This window comes from Microcaecilia unicolor, unplaced genomic scaffold, assembly GCF_901765095.1.
Source record: "Microcaecilia unicolor unplaced genomic scaffold, aMicUni1.1, whole genome shotgun sequence".
Lineage (NCBI taxonomy): Eukaryota > Metazoa > Chordata > Amphibia > Gymnophiona > Siphonopidae > Microcaecilia > Microcaecilia unicolor.
Window position 1 is genome coordinate 444,828 of NW_021962925.1, and position 22,031 is coordinate 466,858.

The window sequence follows — 22,031 nt, forward strand, 5'->3', positions numbered from 1 at the left end:
TTGTGATCCGCTTAGCTGTAGGCAGAATAAAATAAATGAAGATTTTATGATGAATTAACTGTCTTTTCAATTCATCCAAGGTGATGTACAAGTATAGATTGATATAATTAACTTACATTGTGTTAACAGTGTAACAATATTAAAATGATGAAATTTAAGCATAAAATACAATCACTGAGAAACTTGTAGGTAGGCAAACTGCTAGTAATAGGATTAACAAAAGTGAGGACGTTATAATGCCTTTGTATCGGTCCATGGTGCAACCGCACCTCGAATATTGTGTTCAATTCTGGTCACCGCATCTCAAAAAAAAAAAACAAAAAAAAGATATAGTGGAATTAAAAAAGGTACTAAGAAGGGCGACTAAAATGATAAAGGGGATGGGATGACTTCCCTATGAGGAAAGGATAAACCAGCTAGGGCTCTTCAGTTTGGAGAAAAGATGGCTGAGGGGAGATATGGTAGGAGGTCTAAAAAATAATGAGTGTAGTGGAACAGGTAGACGTGAATCGTTGTTTACTCTTTCCAAAAATACTAGGACTAGGGGGGCATGCGATGAAGCTACAAAGTAGTAAATTTAATACAAATCGGAGAAAAGTTTTCTTCACTCAACGTGTAATTAAACTCTGGAATTCATTGCCAGAGAATGTGGTAAAGGCGGTTAGCTCAGCGGGATTTAAAACGGGTTTGGACAGCTTCCTAAAGGAAAAGTCCATATACCATTATTAAATTGACTAGGGAAATTCCACTGCTTATTTCTGAGCTTTTTTGCGGATCTTGCTAGGTATTTGTGTCCTGGATTGGCCACTGTTGGAAACAGGATGCTGGGCTTGGACCTTTGGTCTATCTCAATGTGGCAATACTTATGAAGTTCACAAAGGAAGATTTGGGAGAGATACCGGTGCCAGAAATGGTATTCAAAGCTGGCAAGTCAGAGAAACAGAATGAAATCTCTATAAACGTGGAGGATGTAATGGCTCAATTTGACAACTGGAAAGTAACAAATCTAACGGACCAGATAGTATTCATCCCCCAGTACTGATAGAAGTGAAAAATGAACTTGCAGACCTACTGTTATTAATATATAATTTATCTTTAAAATTAAGCATGGTACTGGAAGATTGGAGGGTGACTAATTTTTTATGTTTAAACTGTTTTATTGACGATTATCACAATACAAATTAACTTAAAATATTCATTTAGCATTGCTTGATATACAAAACAGCATTCTTACAACATATTCAACATCGCCAAACACTTTTCTTCCCCATTTTCCTCCCCCCTCCCCTCTTAACAATTCCTTGGCAAGTGCTAATATTAGATGTTAAATGACTTTTGTTCCTAATATCATACACTTTAAATACCTCGTTAGGTGAAATAGTGCTTATCACAAATTCTCAGAAAACTAAACATCAAAGCTCTAGAGCACTGCCAAGCTTTAGCCATATACATCTCACTCAACCCCTCCAACCCCCCACCCAATACCTCCCCCCCTTGCAAGCAGAATTCCACTCTAGACTAAATTTACTACCCCAGGCTACCCATACTCTCCATTATTCCACTATTTATCAGGCATTAACAAGCAGACTACGTCCCCTTGGGGGTGACTAATTTTTAAAAAAGGTTCTAGAGGAGATCTGGGAAATTACAGACCAGTGAGCCTGACGTTGGTGCTGGGCAAAATGAAAGAGTATTATAAAGAACAAAATTACAGAGTATATTCAAAAGCATGGATGAGACAAAGTCAACATTGATTTAGTGAAGGGAAATCTTGCCTCAATCTATTACATTTCTTTGAAGGGGAGAACAAACGTGGATAAAGGCCAGTCGTTCAATATTGTGTATCAGGATTTTCAGAAGGCGTTTGACAAAGTACCTCATGAAAGACTCCAGAGGAAATTGGGGAGTCATGGGATAGGAGGTAGTCTCTTATTGTGGATTAAAAACTGGTTAAAAGATAGAAAACAGAGTAGGGTTAAATGGTCAGTATTCTCAGTGGAGAACGGTAGAAAATGGGACTCCCAGGGGTCTGCTTGCTGCTTTTTAACATTTATAAATGACCTAGAGATGGGAGTAACTAGTGAGGTAATTAAATTTGCTGACGACACAAAGTTATTGAAAGTTGTTAAATCAGAAGAGAATTGTAGAAAATTACAAGAGGACCTTACGAGACTGGGAGACTGGGCATCTAAATGGAAGATGTTTAATGTGAGCAAGTGCAAAGTGATGCATGTGGGAAAGAGGAACCCGAATTATAGCTACATAATGCAGGTTCCAAAATAGGAGTCACCAGCCAGGAAAGGGATCTAAGTGTTATCGTTGATATGTTGAAACTCTCTGCTCAGTGTGCTGTGGCGGCTAAGAAAGCAAATAGAATGTTAGGTTTTATTAGGAAAGGAATGAAAACAAAAGTGAGGTTCATGGTGCGACCACACCTCAAATATTGTGTTCAAATCTGGTCATCGCATCTCAAAAAAGATACAGTGGAATTAGAAGAGGTATAGAGAAGGGTGACAAAAATGATAAAGGCTGAAGCGACTAGGGCTCTCCAGTTTGGAGAACGGACGACCGAGGAAAGATATAATAAGAGGTCTATAAAACAACGAGTAGAGTGGAACGGGCAGAAGTGAATTGCTTGTTTACTCTTCCCAGAAATACTAGGACCAAGGGGCACGCAATGAAGCTAAAAAGTAGTAAATTTAAAACGAACCAGAGAAAATGTGGCCAGAGAATGTAGTAAAAGAAGTTAGCTTAGTGGGGTTTAAAAAAAAAAAAATGCTTTGGATGTCTTCCTAAAGGAATAGTCCATAGACCATTATTAAATTGGACTTGGGGAAAATCCACTGCTTATTTCTAGGATATCAAAATACAAAACAAAAATGGTAGAGAACTAACTGGGACTGACTCTAGAACGCCTCCATATATTGATTATCAGGGGAGAGTCTCATATAGTTATTTATTTGTTACATTTGTATCCCACATTTTCCCACCTATTTGCAGGCTCAATGTGGCTTACAGAGTTTGGTTATGACATAATCATTCCATGATATCAGATACAATTGGTGATGTACAAAGATTGAGTAAGGGAAGAGAGAGGGAAGGTGTTAGGCAGGATAGAAGGTACACTTTAATGATTGGGTGGAATGGCGAGGTAGTTGTGTAAGGTTATGGGTTCTCTTTGTAGGCCTTGTTGAAGAGATGTGTCTTCAAAGATTTGCGGAAGTTAGTTATTTCATCAATCGCTTTCAGGGCTGTAGGTAATACATTCCACAACTGCGTGCTCATGTAGGAAAAGGTTGTGGCATGTATCAGCTTGTATTTCAGTCCTTTACAGCTAGGGAAGTGCAAATTGAGAAATCTGCGGGATGACCTTTTGGCATTTCTGGGGGGCAAGTTTCACTTCACCTGTAAGGTGAACCTCTGCTCGTTTCCGTTTTAATCATAGACTCAACCCCCAACCCTTCCTAAATGTGTATTAACATTTAATATTTTCTCCCGGTAATTACAAAACTATATCTTGCTTATAATTCACATATCTGCCCCACACATTTCTATTATTAAGACTAGTGGCACTCATCTGTGTATGTCGGTGGGCTCATAGTCCCCGACAGGTGCCTAAGCCACTAGTGTTAATAGTAGAAAATATTTAACATCATTTGCTATTTATCTCTATTATCTTGCTAAATAAACTGTCCCTTTTTATATATTTCTGATGGTGCATATTGCTTATCAGTAAGAGAGAATTTTGGACTTTGGGATCAGTGATCAGACATCTTCCCTCTAGACTTAGTGCTGTTATTTACAAATGCTTTTCTAAAATATTTGGTCTGAACTGTATTTCCTTCACAGTCTTATCTCCTTTTTGTCTTCTGCAGTACACTAAATTTTAGTCCTTTCAATTTTTTTTTATTCTTTTCTCTGCTTTATCTCCTGCTGCAATGGATCCATGAACAAGTTCAGTGCCGACTACTACTGGACCAGGCATGTTACTTTCTCTAAAGGCTTTACATGGTTTCTACCATCATCCTTAGCCGTGGGATAAGTGCAGGGCAGGTACCACTGGTTTAAATCTGCAGGAAAGGCATCAGAGCGGCTGTTAAAAACCGGCAAATGCAGATGAAGTGTCTGAGCCATCTCCAGCCAGCTCTTTATAGCATACCTCTAACATCGAAGAGGGATGTTTTGCAACTGAATGCAAATTCTTTTTCCCTGCTTTTTCCAACTTTCCTTTACCACCTCATAGCTTAATCCAAGTGCTTACTGTAGATCTTCTGGTACATTTCAAAATGCAAGCATCATTCTAGATATATCTCTCCCTTCTGATTTCATATCCGCATCTATGAATAGTTCAATCTTTGTTCAACAGGTTTCTCCTGGATGTTTTCTGTCTTGCTGTGGTAAGCTGAGTCAACTTTGTAACTACAGCACTCGCCTCTCTCTCCTGGCCTCCTATTAAAACTACTTGTGCAATTGAACGTCAATAGCAATAAATGTGAAAGTACGGTAACACCTTATGAAATATGGATAGGCAGGAAGACAACTTGACTGACAGTGAACAGAGATATAAAAGTAGAATTACACTGGGGTAATAAAGATGTCAGTAGCCATAGTTAAGAGGACGCCAAAGGAGAACACAGCAGGACTTTCTCTCACCAACACGTCCATCAATGGGACCCACCTATCAGGTTCTCAAATGTTCCAAATGTCACCCACCCACCATTTAATTGTGCTGTGAGAGGGCTAAAAACAGTACTGGGTGTGGGGAAGAGCCAGGGTGCCATGTGTCTACTGATGAAAAGGAAACACCTACACACAGAGACTCACCTCTAACGTAATGATACACTTTGAGCAAATCAAGATCTCAAGTTGCGAGTAAATAGATCTTAGACCCTGGAGGCAGTGCAGAGGGATGCATCGAAGCTAAAATCAAATGAGGGCAAACAGAGGAAGAATGTCACTTCAGAAAATCCATACCCCAATGTCCTACCTCCAGTATGCATCACTAACTACATACCCATAGTGCTAGAACTCAAAGTCCTTTCCCAACCAGGGCCGCGGAGACAGGGGGACAAAATTCCCCAGGCCCGGCCTCCAAGGGGGGGCACCAGCACCGGGCCCCGGGATGTGTCTCTCTCTTGCTCCTATTGGAAACCGGTATCAGCACACTGAAGCATGCAAGATTGCAGCATTGCCCCCCCCCCCCCCCCCCGAGGCATGGGAGGACCAGACACACTCACGTAGAAGGGTAGGGGCCCCCACATCAGTGCGTCTGCTCCTTTCTGGCCTCCAAGGGGGGGCCCGGCTCCAGGATCTAGTGGCAGCCCAAGAGTGAGTGAGGATTGGGTTCTGCGGCTGCGTCCCGATTGTGTGTGTGTGTGTGGGGGGGGGGGGGGGGGGGACCCAGCGGCAGCGGACCTACCCCAGTCCACCTCTGTCTCTCAGCAGCCCTATCCCCAACAATCACCTATGGATCTCTTGAACCCAAAAACACTCAGTCTCTTCTTCAGCAAAAAGCCAGTCTCCATTCCCCCTGCCCTAGAAATCCCCCCTCCATAGAACCTCAGAGTCCAACATCTTACAGCCTCACTCCCCAGTGCCTGATCCCCCCACTAAAACATTAGAGCCCACCAAACATACCTCCAAGCGCCTGAGAGATTTAAAAGGAAAGATGTTGACTGGAGTCTGCAGACCACAGCTCAGAGGGTGAACAAGCTGATTTTTTTTGTTGGGGGGGGGAGGGGGGGGAAGAGAAAGAAAGGGAATAGAGTCACAAAACAGATCACCTTAATTCTTCTCTTTCAATAATGGTCCTGCCCAACCCTCCTGCTTCCCAATTACTCTAATCTAGGAGTATCCAAGATTTTTCAGCTGTAGGCTATATGATGAAAACTTCATGTGTTCATGGGTTGCATGAACATTTTAGCCTGTTACAGGAGAATATACATTCATCAAAACCCTGTGCACTATTTAAGTTAAAAAGGGGTTTTTTTTTTGCTAAAGATATGAAGCGGACCACAATCTAATCTTACGTGAGCCACATGTTGGCCAACTCTGCTCTGATCTCTCAATTACTGCTTCAACTATTCCTTCCTTCTCTCCTAAAAGTAGTTTCTCACCTTCATCTTCCCCTAGCACACACACATCTATTGCCTCACCCTCCACAGACCTCTCTTTCCCACTAACATCCCAATAATCACCTTCACAGACAAGGTTTTTTGCAGCATGTCAAAGAGGAACTGTGTCTGCAGGATTGCCGTGGAATCAGCAGGATGTGAAGGAAGAGCCTGGAATCCATGCACCTGTTTCCGGAGCAGGAGGTGTTGCTCAAAGAGCCGAGTCAAATGCTGCAGGGTCGGCGTAAACAGAGTAAGTGTCCTACTTCCATCCAGAACTGCATCTCCTATCATTCAGCACAGAAAAATATGGAAGGATAAGAGCTCAATAGATCATATGCCTTATGAAGAGACGCTAAACAGGGCAGGACTCTTCAGCTTGGGGGAAAAAAAAAAAAATTCACCTAAGAGGATACAACAAAAGTTTATAAAGTTATCAGTTCGGTGGAAGTCGTTTAACCTGTCAAATGCAATGAAAGTAATGACCAACAGATTGAAAATCACAGAAAGCTTTTTTTTTCTTCCATACAGTGCATAATTAAACTGCAGAATTTGACCCAGACTGGCCAGTGTGGGAGATAGGATGCTGGGTTCCATGGACCCTGGTCTGACTCAGCATAGATTTTTTTTTTTTTTGTTACATTTGTACCCCACGCTTTCCCACTCATGGCAGGCTCAGTGTGGCTTACATTGGCAATGGAGGGTTAAGTGACTTGCCCAGAGTCACAAGGAGCTGCCTGTGCCTGAAGTGGGAATCGAACTCAGTTCCTCAGGACCAAAGTCCACCACCCTAACCACTAGGCCACTCCTCCATGTGTGCAGAACACAGAGAATGCAGCCAGTTGCTGTCCGCTGTCTCCCTAATGTGCCTGGTAGTAGCTGGCAGATCAAAAAGAAAGACCAAGATTTTTCCAAATCATTCTGGAAGCTACTCAACCATTGCCATGAACAGGCCATCCGGTGCGTCTCCTGCAGCCGACTCTTACCACTATTCCAGGCCATCTCTCCCTCCCACCGATCACTAGCAAATTGAAAAGAGGAGGTAGAACAAGCGTGTATTGTGGTTGAGAGACCAAGGGCGTGAGCACAATGGGATGAGCTGGGGGGGAGAGAACGAGCCTGTGGTGGAATTGTGAAACAGAAGGGGGTAAGCCCAAAGGAATGAAGTAGAGAACAGATAGGGAAGTGATAGCGATCCCAGGGCACCTAGAAACAATAGTTTTAACAATATATGCTACAGAATACAGAGATACAAGGAGACACCCCACAGCCCGTAGGTGTACCCCTAAACTGAAAAGAAATGGAGTCCCAGAGAGACCCCTGGGGACTCTAAGTACCTGACCGCAGTTTCCATAAGAACAGCTACATAGCACAAACCAGAACCATCTCTCAATCACACCATACTTCCAACTCATTGCTACCCCCCACCCCCAATAAGAAAGGAAAATACCCTCTTCCAGGCCAGATCACATAGAGATCCCCCCCTCCCCGCCCACCTCAACACAGCAAAGCCTCCAAACTCCGCATTACACTCTCCACTAAGGCACTCAGACCATGCGGGTGCTGGAGGTTGATCCAATCGCTAGGCAAACTGCAGGGCTTCAGTAGCAGATGTGAAAAAAATGTGTCTTGCCATCATGGAGGACTCGTAAAAGGCTGGATAAAGCAGTGCATATCTTCTTGGCATAGAGCAGTTTACAAGTGTCTCTAAATACCTTATATTCTAGAAATACTGCCACAGAAAAGTCTTGGAGGCAAAGGACGGGATGGTTTTCATATTGTAAAGATTCCACAAGCCTCAGAGCTCGGAAAAACTCTTGTTTATGTGCAAAGTTCAGCAGTTTAAAAATAACAGTCTGAGCACATGGATCCTTAGGCCTTACTGGTCCCAGGCGGTGGACGAGTTCAATGCACAAAGGGCCTGCCACTAACTGTAATTTTAGGGCTTCGGGGAGCCAATCTTCCAAAAAGGCCTGCAGTTCTGAGTCTTTAATGGTCAACTGGAGCCCAACTATCCAGACATTACTCCAGCGTGCCCAGTTCTCCAAGTCTTCCAACTTGGCCTCTGGCTGGTCGAGTTTCTGCTGCATTGCTTGCAGCTGTGTATCCTGCTGCTGAAGCTTGTCCTCCGCATCTGAAAGATGATAAATGGAGAGATCCAAACATAAATTTTCCAATTTGCTATCCATCGTTTCAAGTTTATCTGAAATTTTTTGGATCTTAATGTCCACCGAAGATGAAACTTCTCTGTAGCCCATGCGGAGCCTACCGATGTCGGGCTTGAGGAATCCCCGTCTGCCATCTTGTTTTCTCCTGCACAGCCTCGAGCTCCTTCTTTCCTAGGCGGTTTGGACATCGTGGACTGGGGGGGGGGCAGTGAAGGAAAACACTCCTATCCGATAGCCAAAGACTCCAGCAAGTAGGACTGCAAATACTGAACTGAGGTAAGAACGCTGAGGTAGTGCGGGATTAGAAATTAAATGAGGGGGCCCGGGAGCTCAGCATCAAGTGATCTGGTTTAGAAAGGGGGTGGAAGGGTTTCACTGATCAGTGAAAGGGGTGCAGGAACCAAAAAAGGTTAAGAACCACCAACCGAGTTCAGCAACACCTTTGATACTGTTCCTCGCAGGATCCTGATGGATAAACTGAGCAGCTTGAGGACGGTAAATAGGATCAGATGTTAGTTGACCAACAGGTGATTTGGGGGGGGGTGGGGGTTGGTAATGGAATAAAGGTGAGAAGTGGAGCGCCTCAGGATGGGTCCTGGAGCCAAATTCTGTTCAATGTCTTAGTGAACAGTATGGCTCAAGGGTTAGGAGAAAAAAAAAAAAGTTTGCCTTTTTGCAAATGACACAAAGATTAGCAACAGTTTGCACTCTGTAGGGAATGGAAAGCATAAGAATTGATCAACAAAGCTTGAGCTAAGAAACGCAAAGCAATCCAGAGGAGCTGACTGTGATAGAAAGGAAGAGACCAATGTGCATGAACCAGGGAAGAGACCTTACAGAGACAGTATCTCAGGGATCTCAAGGTGATGAAACAATGTCACAAGGTGGTACTCAAAGCCCAAGGGATGCTAGGCAGCATGAAGGGGCATAACCAGCAGAAAGGAGAAGGTGACTGTTCTTGTAGAAGTCTTTGGCGAGACTTCATTTGAAGGACTGTACTCAGTTTTGGAGACCATATCTTGCCAAGGAAGTAAAAAGACGAAGCCTGTCAGAGGAAAGTGATCAGAATAATATGGAGTCTGTGACAGAAGACCTGAATATGTATACCCTAGATGAGAGAAGAAACAGGGGGAGATACGATACAGATGTCTAAGTACTTGAAAGGTATTAATGAGAAAAAAAAAACATCAAAAGAAACAAAACAACCTTTTCGAAAAACAGAGAGGATATAGAACTTGGACATGAAATGAAGTTGCAAGGAAGGAAACTGAAAAGCAACATCAAGAAATACTTTTTCACAGAAAGGGTGGTGGATGCCTGAAATGTTCTTCTATGGGAGGTAATGAGAACAAAAACTGACAGAATTCAAAAGTACATGGGCTAAGAAAAAAAAAATATATATATATATATTAAAATAAATCCTAATAAATATAATAAAAAATAAAACAGGAGAATTCTATTTGGTAAAAGGATAGAATAAAAGTATAGATGGTGACTCACTAATTAAAAAAATAAATTACTTTTGTAACTTGCATAGTGATTCATATAATCCTGGCCTCCTCTCTGGCAGGCTGGGTGGGCAATGTTGGCCTTTCTCTGCCATCATTTAGGGCTTCTTTTGATTGTTTCAGAGTGCTGGGGACTGAGGGAGTGCCTCAAGGCTCCGTGCGCTCTCAATGATTCTTTTTAATATTTATATGGGACTGATCTGCTGTGTTCTCTCGCCTTGACGTTTCAAAGCCTGCTATATGATGACCACCTTCAATTTTTCCCCCCCATTGAAGGATCAATTGAAAAAGCCTTAAGATTTTTCAATATATGTCTTTACTCAATAAATACCATTAAATTTCAGATATTGTTTCTTTCTGGGAAGGCTTTTCCTTCACAAGTACCAGAAAGCTTTGTGAAAGTTTGAAATATTTGGAGCATTATACTTAGTTGAACAGCTGAAAAACACTATTCAAAAAGTATTCTTTGAATTAAAACAATTTTTTTCTCTCATTCAAACTTTAGAACAGCGGTTCAATGCCTGATCACACCGTTGTTAGATTGTTAATCACTGTATCTAGGTTTACCAGCCTACAAACTATGTACTTTACAGATTACCCAAAACACAGCTGCTTGTTTTTTGGGCAATGTTTCACGATCCACTCATATTACACCTATTTTGAAGGAACTGCATTGGCTTCCTGTAGTGTGGAGAGCAAAATTTAATTTTTTCTCTGTTATTCACAAAGCCCTGAATGACAGTGGCCCTTTGGTTATTGCAAAACCTTTGAGAATCTATAGACCAGCTTGGATGCTACGTTCTACTGATAAGTTATTATTGGATATTCCTTCTTTTCATCAGATAAGACTATCAGAATATCGAGCTTCTATTTCTATGTACAAGGGGCTTCCCTTTGGAATGCTTTACCCCTGAGCCTGCAAAAAGTTACTTCAACACTGCACTTCAGAAAAAAAAACTTGAAAGCACATTTGTTTTCAAAAGCATTAGCTGGTTTGTAACTGAATGCTGTGACTCCTTGGACTTATCACTGCTGATACATCTGGTATAAGCTGTTTTATTTCCTTTGCTGCTTTGTTTTACTGCTCTTTGTGGTGTTTTAGACATTGTTTCAATATATATGTAATTCTATAAACCGTCGAGAACTATAGTGTGGTCTATGTGTTTTTAAAATAAAGGTGTGCTAAGAATACTTTGTAATTCTATTTACTATGTAAGCCGCATTGAACCTGCTGTGTGTGGGAAAGCGCAGGGTACAAATGTAATAAATAAATAAATAAATAAATAAGAAGCCCATTTTATTCCTAGCATTTAGTGTGCACTTACTCCGTTGGTCCACCTTAGTAAAAGCAGCTTTTAGTTTGTTATACCATCTATTTTCTTTATAGAAAGATGCTTGAAGCACTTGATAGCAAAAGTCAAAAGAAAGAAAATTTAAAAAGGCAGCTAGAAAGAATGAAAATTACACTCACCACAGTCCTGCAGCAATTGAGTCAAGCTGTGGACCAGAGTCGCCATCATAAAGCCAAAGACATCACCTGCAACAGAAAGATGAAAGAAGGAAAAGTTACAGATGATAGAAACTTTCAGAGCCGTTTATACAGTTAGGGGCAGATGCACTAAGGTCCTTGGAACAGCCCTTCCCTTACTGATTCCATAGCGAATCAGTAGGGAACGGCCATGTATCAAGGAAAAGGAATGCAAATGAGCTGCTCATTGTAGCTTACTTGCATTCTCGATTCCCTCGGAAACCAGTCGGCCGGTCGAGCACGCGCAGAGCAGTCAAGCGTTATGCTGGCTGCTCTGCGCATGCCAAGGACGTCCTTTATGGACGTCTTTCACTAAAAAAAAAAAAAAAAAAAGACGCCTCTGACGAGCGAAAAAAAAAAAAAAGGACGTCGTACTTCTTAATTTTTACTCTCGCTCTTCTGTTTTAAATCTTTGAGACATTTTTCCCTTCCTCATCAGCAGCTGAAGAGAGGGCTAATGGCCGATTGGCTGAGAGGCTGGGGGGGGGGGGGGGGCTCACAATCACAGCGCGTTTAGCTGACACCAGTGAGAGCTAAATGCACTGTGACTGGCTGAGAGGCCATGGGGGGGCCTCACAATCATCACATTAGCCCTCTCTTCAGCTGCCGATGAGGAAGGGAAAAATGTCTCAAAGGAAGATTTAAAACAGAAGAGCGAGAGTAAAAATTAAGAAGTACGACGTCCTTTCTTTTTTGTTGCTTTGAGTGGAGGACGTCCAAAAAGGACGTCTTTTTGGAGTGGGCTTTTATTATTATAAATGAAGGACGTCCAAAAAGAACGTCTTTGGAGTGGGGGGTTTTTACAGGTGAAGGACGCCCAAAAAGGATGTCCCTGACGAAATTTTTTTTTCTTCCGATTCTTTCCTTTGCCCCAACAAGAGGTGTAGACCTCCCGTTAGATTTTCCACGGTTAGGCAATCGGAAAACGATAGTGCATCTCATTACAATACGATTTATACACATTTGCTCATCTGCATTCCGTTTTCGTTAGCTGCTACCGTGATCGGAAAATGGCTCGGAGAAGCATTTAGTGCATGCCACGGTTTACTACTTGGTCGTTAATGGCTCGTTAAGTTTAGTGCATCTGGCCCTTAGAAAGATCTATGGGCAAAGAATCTAGGCTGCTCATGGAGAAAGAGAACATCAAACTCTTTCTGAAAGCCTTGTGAATGCCTCTGCACCTCAGTCACAGCAGCTCTAAATATACAGAGTATTAAGTACCCAGCACACACCACTGGACCAGTTTTCAAAGGGGAAAAGTCACGTAGGATTTCACTTCCAAAATGTGCTTGCAGTCCTGCCATGTTTAATTTTAAAAACTGTACCTTATGAACAAGCAGATCAGATTATACACAAAGAAAAATTACAACAAATAAGAGGTGAGCAAACAGCTCATGGGAAACCCAACATCTGACACCACAGAATTAGACCTCAAGGCACTCCTCCCTCCACCCTGCTAGACATGACCTTGTAACCAATGTCTGACCTCCAAGCAATGAAAGGTCAACATCAGCAGTAATACACTGTTAATGGGTGAGTGTCAGCCCAAACCATACACAGCACAGAAAGAACAAAGCCAATTAATCAAACACTGCCAATCCACATAACAAACAGGAGTACATTACTACTACTACTACTACTATTTAGCATTTCTATAGTGCTACAAAGCGTACACAGCGCTGCACAAACATAGAAGAAAGAAAGTCCCTGCTCAAAGAGCTTACAATCTAGTAGACAAAAAATCAAGCAAACAAATCAATTAATGTGTAGAGGAAAGAGGAGAGAGGAGGGTAGGTGGAGGCGAGTGGATACAAGTGGTTACGAGTCAAAAGCAATGTTAAAGAGGTGGGCTTTCAATCTAGATTTAAAGATGCTCAACGGCAGCCCAGGATGATACGCTCACAAACAAGACAGTCTACAAAAACAGATCATAACAGAACCTCAAAAAAGTAAGTTTTAAACTGGATTTTAACACAGCCAGACAGGAAGCATGACACTGACTCAGGAAGTCAATTCCAAGCATACGGCATAACAACATTGATAGTACAGAGTCCAGAGGGGACACAGATAAGAGCAACTTGCCTAATAGGGTTACAAGAATAGGCAAAAGAAAAGATAGGTAATGAGGAGCTATAGAATGAGCAAGAGAAGATGAAACTTTATGTGGAAGCAAGCAGGAAGCCAATGTAGTGACTAGGGATAAAGCTTTACATGATCACAGAGACCACTGAAAGTGGACCCAAGAGGAGCAGGTTGCTCTAATTCCAAGTGGCAGAAAATAAAATGGATGAACATTGTGGTGGCATGCTCAGAAAGACAGATTTATGAATGTTCAAGAGAAAGAACTATCATGACTTTACTACTTTGAGCCTGCAATCAGTGGGAAAAAATGTGGGATACAAATGTGATAAAATAAAAATAAATAAATGACATGCCTTAGAGTGTTTCGCATGTGTCTACAGGAGAAAGAGGCATCAGTCTGAGGAAATCAAAGGTGAGCGGGAGGAGGGCGAGTGGGTAAAAGGGGCACTCAGGGAAGACAAGGCCATAACAGAGAAATTAAATGAATTCTTTGCTTCGGTTTTCACCAAGACATGGTAAAATTGTGTCTTACCTGATAATTTTCTTTCCTTTAACGCAGCAGATGAATCCAGGACCTAGTGGGTTAAGTCCACCTACCAGCAGGTGGAGATAGAGATAAACAAACTAAAGGCAGTGATACCAGACAGTTAGTATGTCATTCGTAAGCATTTGCGAAGGCCAAAAATATGAAACCAATAACCAGAAATCATCCTCATTATGAAAAACAGAGAACCAAATAAGAACTTCAAAATAACTGCAACTTGATCCAGAAATCGGAATCCTTTCCGTGTTCCCATATCTGTCTGAACTCTGTAAAAGAGAACCCGGAAGGAAAAAATAGCCACACTACGCGGAAAATGAAAAAAAAAAAACCATTGGCTGAACTAGGGAGGGATCCTGGATTCATCTGCTGCATTAAAAGAAAGAAAATTATCAGGTAAGACATAATTTTACCTTCCTTGTCACTTGCAGCAGATGAATCCAGGAACTAATGGGATGTACCAAAGCATTCCTTAAGTAGGGTGGGAAGCTGACGCTCCCCACGCCAACACTCCCGCCCCAAAACTCGCATCTTCCCGAGCAGACACATCTAGCCTGTAATGCTTCGCAAAAGTATGATGGGACGCCCAACAAATCTCTTCCAGAGATAAGGCCGACGCCTCCGCCCAAGAAGCCGCCTGTGCCCGAGTAGAATGCGCCTTCAGGGCCACTGGAGACGCCCGCCCTTGCAGCAGATATGCCGCTCCAATGGCTTCCCTAATTCAGCGAGCGATGGAAACCTTAGAAGCCGCCTCACCTCTTTTCGATCCCGACAAGAGCACAAGGAGATGAGCCGAGCGTCGAAACTCATTAGAGATCTGCAAGTAGCGAAACAAGGCTTTCCGCACGTCCAGGAAACGTAGCGAGGCAAACTCCCCCAGATTGAAAAGATGGAAGATAAACTGCCTGATTGACATGGAAAGCCGAAACCACTTTAGGTAGAAATGATGGCACCGTCGGATCAACACCCCTGCTTCAGAAAATTGCAAAAAAAGGATCTCTGGAAGACAAAGCCTGAATTTCAGAAATCCTCCTAGCCGAAGCAATGGCCACCAAAAACATTGTGTTAGATCCTTCTCAGAAACCTTATTCAACAGCTCAAATGGTGGGGCCTGGAGGGTTCGCAGTACTACCTTCAAATGCCACGCTGGGCACGGCTGCCTCAGAGGAAGGCGAAGAGCCCCGCGTAGGAAACGGACCATATCAGAGTGAGCTGCAAAGAGGAACCATCCAGTTTGCCCCTAAAACAAGCTAGCGTGGCCACCTGCACTCGAAGGGAATTATATGCCAATCCCTTTTGAAGACCATCCTGAAAGAACTCCAGAATAACCGGAATGTCCGCCCAAAAAGGCAATTCAGCATGCAAAGCACACCACGCCAAGAAAGCTTTCCACACTCATGCGTACGCTGCTGAAGTAGACTGCTTCCGTGCCCCCAAAAGAGTGGCAATAACTGGTCCTGAAAATCCCTTCTTCCTCAGCTGCAGCCTCTCAGCGGGAGGGATTTTCCATCTGAACTGGCCCTTGATGCAGCAGATCGGGAGTCACCGGAAGTCACAATGGTGGCTCTGAGAGTGCTTGAACGAGATCCGCATACCATGGCCGGGGGCCACTAGAACGACTGGCCCCCAATGCCGCCCTATGCGGCAAAGAACTCTCCCTATCAGAGGCCATGGAGGAAAAACATACAGTAGCTGTTGTTCACTGTTGTTCCGGCCATGGCTGGAGAACAGCATCCAGTCCTGTGGATCCTGGCTGCCATTTGTGGCTGAAGAACTGGGGAACTTTGGCATTGCAAGCCATGGCCATGAGATCCATTACTGGTCTTCCCCAACGTTGACAGATCAGCCGAAAAGCCGAGTCCAACAGCGTCCATTCCGCTGCGTCCAAAAGAGTCTGGCTGAGAAAATCCGCTTGAACATTGTCTTGACCCGCAATGTGCGCTGCCGACAGACTCTGAACATGCGCTTCCGCCCACACTAGAAGACGAGACGCTTCCACTGCCAAGGGAAGACTGCGAGTGCCCCCCTGCCGACTGATGTAGGCCACCGTCGTGGTGTTGTCCGAGAATACACAAACCGACTGCCCCTGCAGTAGGTCCTGAAAACTCTGCAGCGCATTCACGACTGCTCGCAACTCCAGACGATTTATTGGCCAAGTCGCTTCAAGAGGGGTCCACGATCCCTGGTCTACTCAATGAAGACAATGGGTTCCTCAGCTCACAAGGCTGGCATCCGTCATGACTACAAGCCAATTGGGAGACACCAGAGAAGAACCCTTCTGCAAACTGGCTGACTGGAGCCACCACGCGAGACAGTCCCTGGCCCGACTCAACCAAGGAAGGCGTCGTTGATAATCCAGCGACGTCGGCGACCATCTGCTCAAAAGGAAATTCTGAAGAGACCGCATGTGAGCCCTTACTCATGGAATGACCTCCAAGGTCGCCGTCATGGCACCGAGGAGCTGAACGTAGTCCCACACTCGGGAAGCGCGATGACTCAATAAGGTCTGTACCTGAGAAAGCAATTTGATCCTTCGCTCCTCTGAGAGAAAGACCTTCCCCTGCTTCATATCGAATTGCACTCCAAGATACTCCAGACTCTGAGTAGGAATCAGATGACTCTTGTCCATATTGACCACCCAACCTAAGGATTGCAACACCGCAATCACTTGGTCAGTGACCACTCAACTCTCCTCTGCTGTCGTCGCCTGAATCAGCCAGTCGTCAAGATATGGATGCACTCAAATCCCCTCCTTTTGCAGGAACGCCACCACCACAACGACCTTGGAAAAAGTGCGTGGGGCAGTGGCCATTCTGAAAGGAAGGCCCGAAACTGGAAGTGCTGACCCAGCACCGCAAATCTGAGAAATCTCTGATGGGGCTGCCAAATGGGAATGTGCAGTTAAGCTTCCATCAAATCGAGAGCCGTCCAAAACTCGCCTGGTTGAACAGCAGCAATAACTGTTCTTAATGTCTCCATGCGGAAGTGACAAACCCGCAAAAACTGGTTTACTTTTCTGAGATCGAGAATAGGCTGAAAAACCCCTTTCTTCTTTGGAACCACAAAGAAGATGGAGTACCGACCTGTGCGCCTTTCAAGAGGAGGAACAGGCACAATAGCCCCTATCCTCAGCAGGTCTCGCAAACACTGCAGAACCGTTATCCTCTTGGCCCGCGATACACAGCGGGACTCCAGAAAAAAATCTGTGACGGGAGAGAAGAATTGTAGCTTGTAACCTTCTTGCACCACATCGAGGAACCACTGGTCCGATGAAATTCTGGCCCACTCTGGAAGAAACAGAGAAAGCCAACCACTGATCTGCTCTCCTCCCGAGTGGACCTGCGCCCCATCATTGGGAGGCCTGAGGAGCCCCTGACGAGAGGGGGGTCCAGCCCGACGCTTCTCATTGCGAAAGGAAGAACGCTGCCCAAAACGAGGACGCTGAAAGGCTGCGCTGGACCGCCCAGGGCAATACCGTCGCATCTCTCTGAAACGTGACCTCGAGGCTCCCTGCCTGGAAGTAGACTTGGGTCTATCCTCTAGAAGACGCTGAGATTTGGAATCCCCCAAATCTTTAACAATCTTTTCTAGGTCTTCCCCAAAAAGCAATTTCCCTTGGAAAGGCAATTTAATGAGCCGTTCCTAAGAGGCCATATCTGCGGCCCAATGACGGAGCCACAGAAGACGCCGAGAGGAAACGGTCAAGGCCATGAGTTTGGCCGAAGCACGGACCAAATCATAAAAGGCATCCGCCAAGTACGCCAGCCCAATATCCATCAGCGACATCTGAGGAGTTCCCGGCATATCAGACTCCGAAATCAAATCCGTGACAGAATGTAGCCAAGTGAGACAAGCTCTAGCCGCATAAGAACTACAAACAGAAGCTTGAAGTGTCAAAGCAGCCACCTCAAAGGCACGTTTTAAAGAGGCCTCTAGCCGTCTGTCTTGTATATCCTTAAGTGCCATACCACCTTTCACTGGAAGAGTAGTCTTCTTAGTGACCGCCTGGTGACTTGCCTGCCTGGTGCGAAGGTGGCGGACCTCACGCGTCACTTAGATAGGATTTTAGATAGTGCTGGGGAGGAGTCGGCCGTCTTGGTAACATGTGGGTACCAATGACATAGGAAAATGTGGGAGAGAGGTTCTAGAAGCCAAATTTAGGCTTTTAGGTAGAAAGCTCAAATCCAGATCCTCTAGGGTAGTATTTTTTTAAATGTTACCCATTCCACGCAGGGCTCAAGAGACAGGCAGAGCTCCTGAGTCTCAATGCGTGGATGAGACGATGGTGCAGGGAGGAGGGTTTTAGATTTCTTAGAACTGGGCATTCTGGGGAAGGTGGAGCCTATTCTGAAAGGATGGGCTCCACCATAACCAGGGTGGGACGAGGCTGCTGGCATCAGCATTTAAAAAGGAAATACAGCAGCTTTTAAACTAGAAACAGGGGAGAAGGCCGACAGTTGCTCAAAAGCACATGGTTCTGGATAAGGTATCTTTCAAAGGTATCACCAAAACAGGGAAGATAGGGTATCCCGATAGTGAGGTTGCAAAAGAGACCAAAGTAGATCAGACGTCCTTAAATAAAAATCAGACAAAAGATTGCAAATTAAGACTGTCAAGTACTAAGCATCATGTAAATAGAAACAACAAACATACTTTGAAGTGTCTATATGCGAATGCCAGGGGCCTAAGAAATAAGATGGGAGAATAAGAATATATTGCAGTAAATGAAAAACTAGATATAATAGGCATCTCTGAGACCTGGTGGAAGGAGGATAACCAGTGGGACAGTGTCATACCAGGGTACAAATTATATCGTAGTGATAGGGTGGATCGAATTGGTGGAGGGGTAGCATTGTATATTAAGGAGAGCCTTGACTCAAATAGATTGAAAATTCTGCAGAAAACAAAACACTTCTTGGAATCACTGTGGATTGAAATTCCATGTGTAAAGGGGAAAAAGATAGTGATAAGAAGAAAACCAGGAAAGAACAGAGCCCTGAAATCCAAGTGAGGACAGCGTATCAAGGAGTAGGCTGTGATCATGAAAACTAAAACCCAACTGACTAGCACAGAAGATCGTCACTTCCCAATTATTTTACTCTAAGAGAAGTTTGTGGTGCAGCTCATCAAAAGCCAACAAAAGATGCGCTTGGAATGTATTAAAGTCCTGAGCTGAAGGTCCAACAGGGAATGAGCAAAACCTTGAAACAGAAGCTTAGAACAGTCTTTACCAGTGCATTTTTTCTAGTGAAAAAGGTGCAGGAACTCAAATTCCAGGCCACCCTTCAGGGGTGGGGTGATCACTGAGGGACCCTCCCCACAACAGCCAGACCCCCTGCAACCAGTCACAGAATCTATGAGAAGGCAGAATTGGTGCGTAGAGCCTGAGATCTTTCATTAAAACTTGGGATCCATGGGTCAATTTTAGCAGACAATGGAAAAGGTGCCAGTGCTCAGTACCTAATACTACTATTTAGCATTTCTATAGCGCTACAAGGCATACGCAGCGCTGCACAAACATAGAAGAAAGACAGTCCCTGCTCAAAGAGCTTACAATCTAATAGACAAAAAATAAAGTAAGCAAATCAAATCAATTAATGTGAACGGGAAGGAAGAGAGGAGGGTAGGTGGAGGCGAGTGGTTACGAGTCAAAAGCAATGTTAAAGAGGTGGGCTTTCAGTCTAGATTTAAAGGTGGCCAAGGATGGGGCAAGACGTAGGGGCTCAGGAAGTTTATTCCAGGTGTAGGGTGCAGCGAGACAGAAGGCGCAAAGTCTGGAGTTGGCAGTAGTGGAGAAGGGAACAGATAAGAAGGATTTATCCATGGAGCGGAGTGCACGGGAAGGGGTGTAGGGAAGGACGAGTGTGGAGAGATACTGGGGAGCAGCAGAGTGAATACATTTATAGGTTAGTAGAAGAAGTTTGAACAGGATGCGAAAACGGATAGGGAGCCAGTGAAGGGTCTTGAGGAGAGGGGTAGTATGAGTAAAGCGACCCTGGCGGAAGATGAGACGGGCAGCAGAGTTTTGAACCGACTGGAGAGGGGAGAGGTGACTAAGTGGGAGGCCAGCAAGAAGCAGATTGCAGTAGTCTAAACGAGAGGTGACAAGGGTGTGGATGAGGGTTTTGGTAGAGTGCTCGGAAAGAAAGGTAGCACTAGGCAGTTGCCTAGGGAGCAGCTTCTTGGGGGTTGCAAAGTAAAAGAAGAAAGCAGCAGCAAGGCATTCCCTTAAGCTGTAGTTCTAGAGGATGCGCAGGCCCAGAAGCAACTGTTAGGTAGCTACTACTACTACTACTATTTAGCATTTCTATAGCGCTACAAGGCATACGCAGCGCTGCACAAACATAGAAGAAAGACAGTCCCTGCTCAAAGAGCTTACAATCTAATAGACAAAAAATAAATAAAGTAAGCAAATCAAATCAATTAATGTGAACGGGAAGGAAGAGAGGAGGGTAGGTGGAGGCGAGTGGTTACAAGTGGTTACGAGTCAAAAGCAATGTTAAAGAGGTGGGTTTTCAGTCTAGATTTAAAGGTGGCCAAGGATGGGGCAAGACGTAGGGGCTCAGGAAGTTTATTCCAGGCGTAGGGTGCAGCGAGACAGAAGGCGCGAAGTCTGGAGTTGGCAGTAGTGGAGAAGGGAACAGATAAGAAGGATTTATCCATGGAGCGGAGTGCACGGGAAGGGGTGTAGGGAAGGACGAGTGTGGAGAGATACTGGGGAGCAGCAGAGTGAGTACATTTATAGGTTAGTAGAAGAAGTTTGAACAGGATGTGAAAACGGATAGGGAGCCAGTGAAGCGACTTGAGGAGAGGGGTAGTATGAGTAAAGCGACCCTGGCGGAAGATGAGACGGGCAGCAGAGTTTTGAACCGACTGGAGAGGGGAGAGGTGACTAAGTGGGAGGCCAGCAAGAAGCAGATTGCAGTAGTCTAAACGAGAGGTGACAAGGGTGTGGATGAGTGTTTTGGTAGAGTGCACGGAAAGAAAGGGGCGGATTTTACGGATGTTGTAAAGAAAGAAACGACAGGTCTTGGCAATCTGCTGGATATGAGCAGAGAAGGAGAGAGAAGAGTCAAAGATGACCCCAAGGTTTCGAGCTGAGGAGACAGGGAGAATGAGAGAGCCATCAACAGAAATAGAAATAGTACCCCCCCCCAAGCCCAGGTCTTTACTTTCAACTCTTCCATTAATGTCACTGGGCAGAACTTACATAAACAGCGACTCCCTCTTAGTCTGGCGGCTCTTGACCCCCCCCTCCCCCTCCTCCCTGCAAAGAGACCAAAAGTCAAGCTCTCAAAGGCATTGGGGGTCCGGTCTGGGAACTTTTCCTCCTCCGAAACCCCCGACACAACAATTTCTCAGTCTCAAACTCTCTCTCCCACTAAACCTCCCGCCTTGCCGGAAACAGGAAGACGCGTCAGAGGAGGGCGGGACTCCGGAGAAGGAACTAAACATATGATAGCAGCAGCAGGGGCTCGCGAGCAATCTGAACGGAACAATAGAGAGAGCTGCACGAGAGCGGAGTTCCAATGGGAGTGTGTGACAGAGACCAACCACCTAGCCAGGGTCCTTTAACCCCCAACTACCTGCGTCTCTCTTCAGTCGTTCAGAGTAATGGCTTTTGCTCCGACTCACCTGATCCACACGCACGGCACGGGCTAGGAGGAGCGTCACAAGTCACCTGACCTGATCTTCTACTGGGCCAGTAGTAGTACTGGCGCGTGTGCACTCGGCGGCTGCACGTGCAAGTGGCAACACTGGCGACTCCCTCGCACACGCTCCAGTAGATCAGCTGACGACCTCTGACGTCTAATACTACGTCACCCAGGTTAAAGGACGACAGGCGTCACGAGGCTGAAGCCGGTTTCCCCCCCCCCCCCCCCCCGCCACACCTGCAGCCGACATATTTGTACACTCAAAACAAAGCAAGAACGCTGTCAGCTGTATCCACCTTCTCCTACTTCATTCTGATATTTAGAAACTTGCCGGCTTGTGCAGCCCACGGATGTACCTGACCAACTATTTAGCTCTAGACAGCAATCTTTGTGTCATTTGGAGGGGCTGCTTATAACAACTCCCGAGCAGACGCTG

At 44.8% G+C, this 22,031-nt stretch overlaps 1 protein-coding gene across 3 annotated transcripts in view; it reads right to left on the bottom strand.

Moving 5' to 3' along the window:
* LOC115458671 (serine/threonine-protein kinase 11-interacting protein-like) overlaps positions 1–21,769 on the bottom strand; it is a 116,251-nt gene extending 94,482 nt beyond the window's left edge. Inside the window, exons 1-5 of one of the 3 annotated variants that reach the window (XM_030188500.1) lie at positions 21,576–21,769; positions 11,261–11,326; positions 6,198–6,400; positions 5,638–5,712; positions 4,825–4,920 (exon numbers count right to left, since the gene is read on the bottom strand). In XM_030188500.1, coding sequence (XP_030044360.1) covers positions 4,825–4,920; positions 5,638–5,712; positions 6,198–6,400; positions 11,261–11,309 — 423 coding nt within the window. In that variant the 5' untranslated portion in view covers positions 11,310–11,326; positions 21,576–21,769. Of the gene's footprint in view, positions 1–4,824; positions 4,921–5,637; positions 5,713–6,197; positions 6,401–11,260; positions 11,327–21,150; positions 21,183–21,575 lie in introns of those variants that run through there. The other 2 variants (XM_030188501.1, XM_030188502.1) reach the window with 2 other exon arrangements.
* Positions 21,770–22,031: the final 262 nt, after the last annotated feature.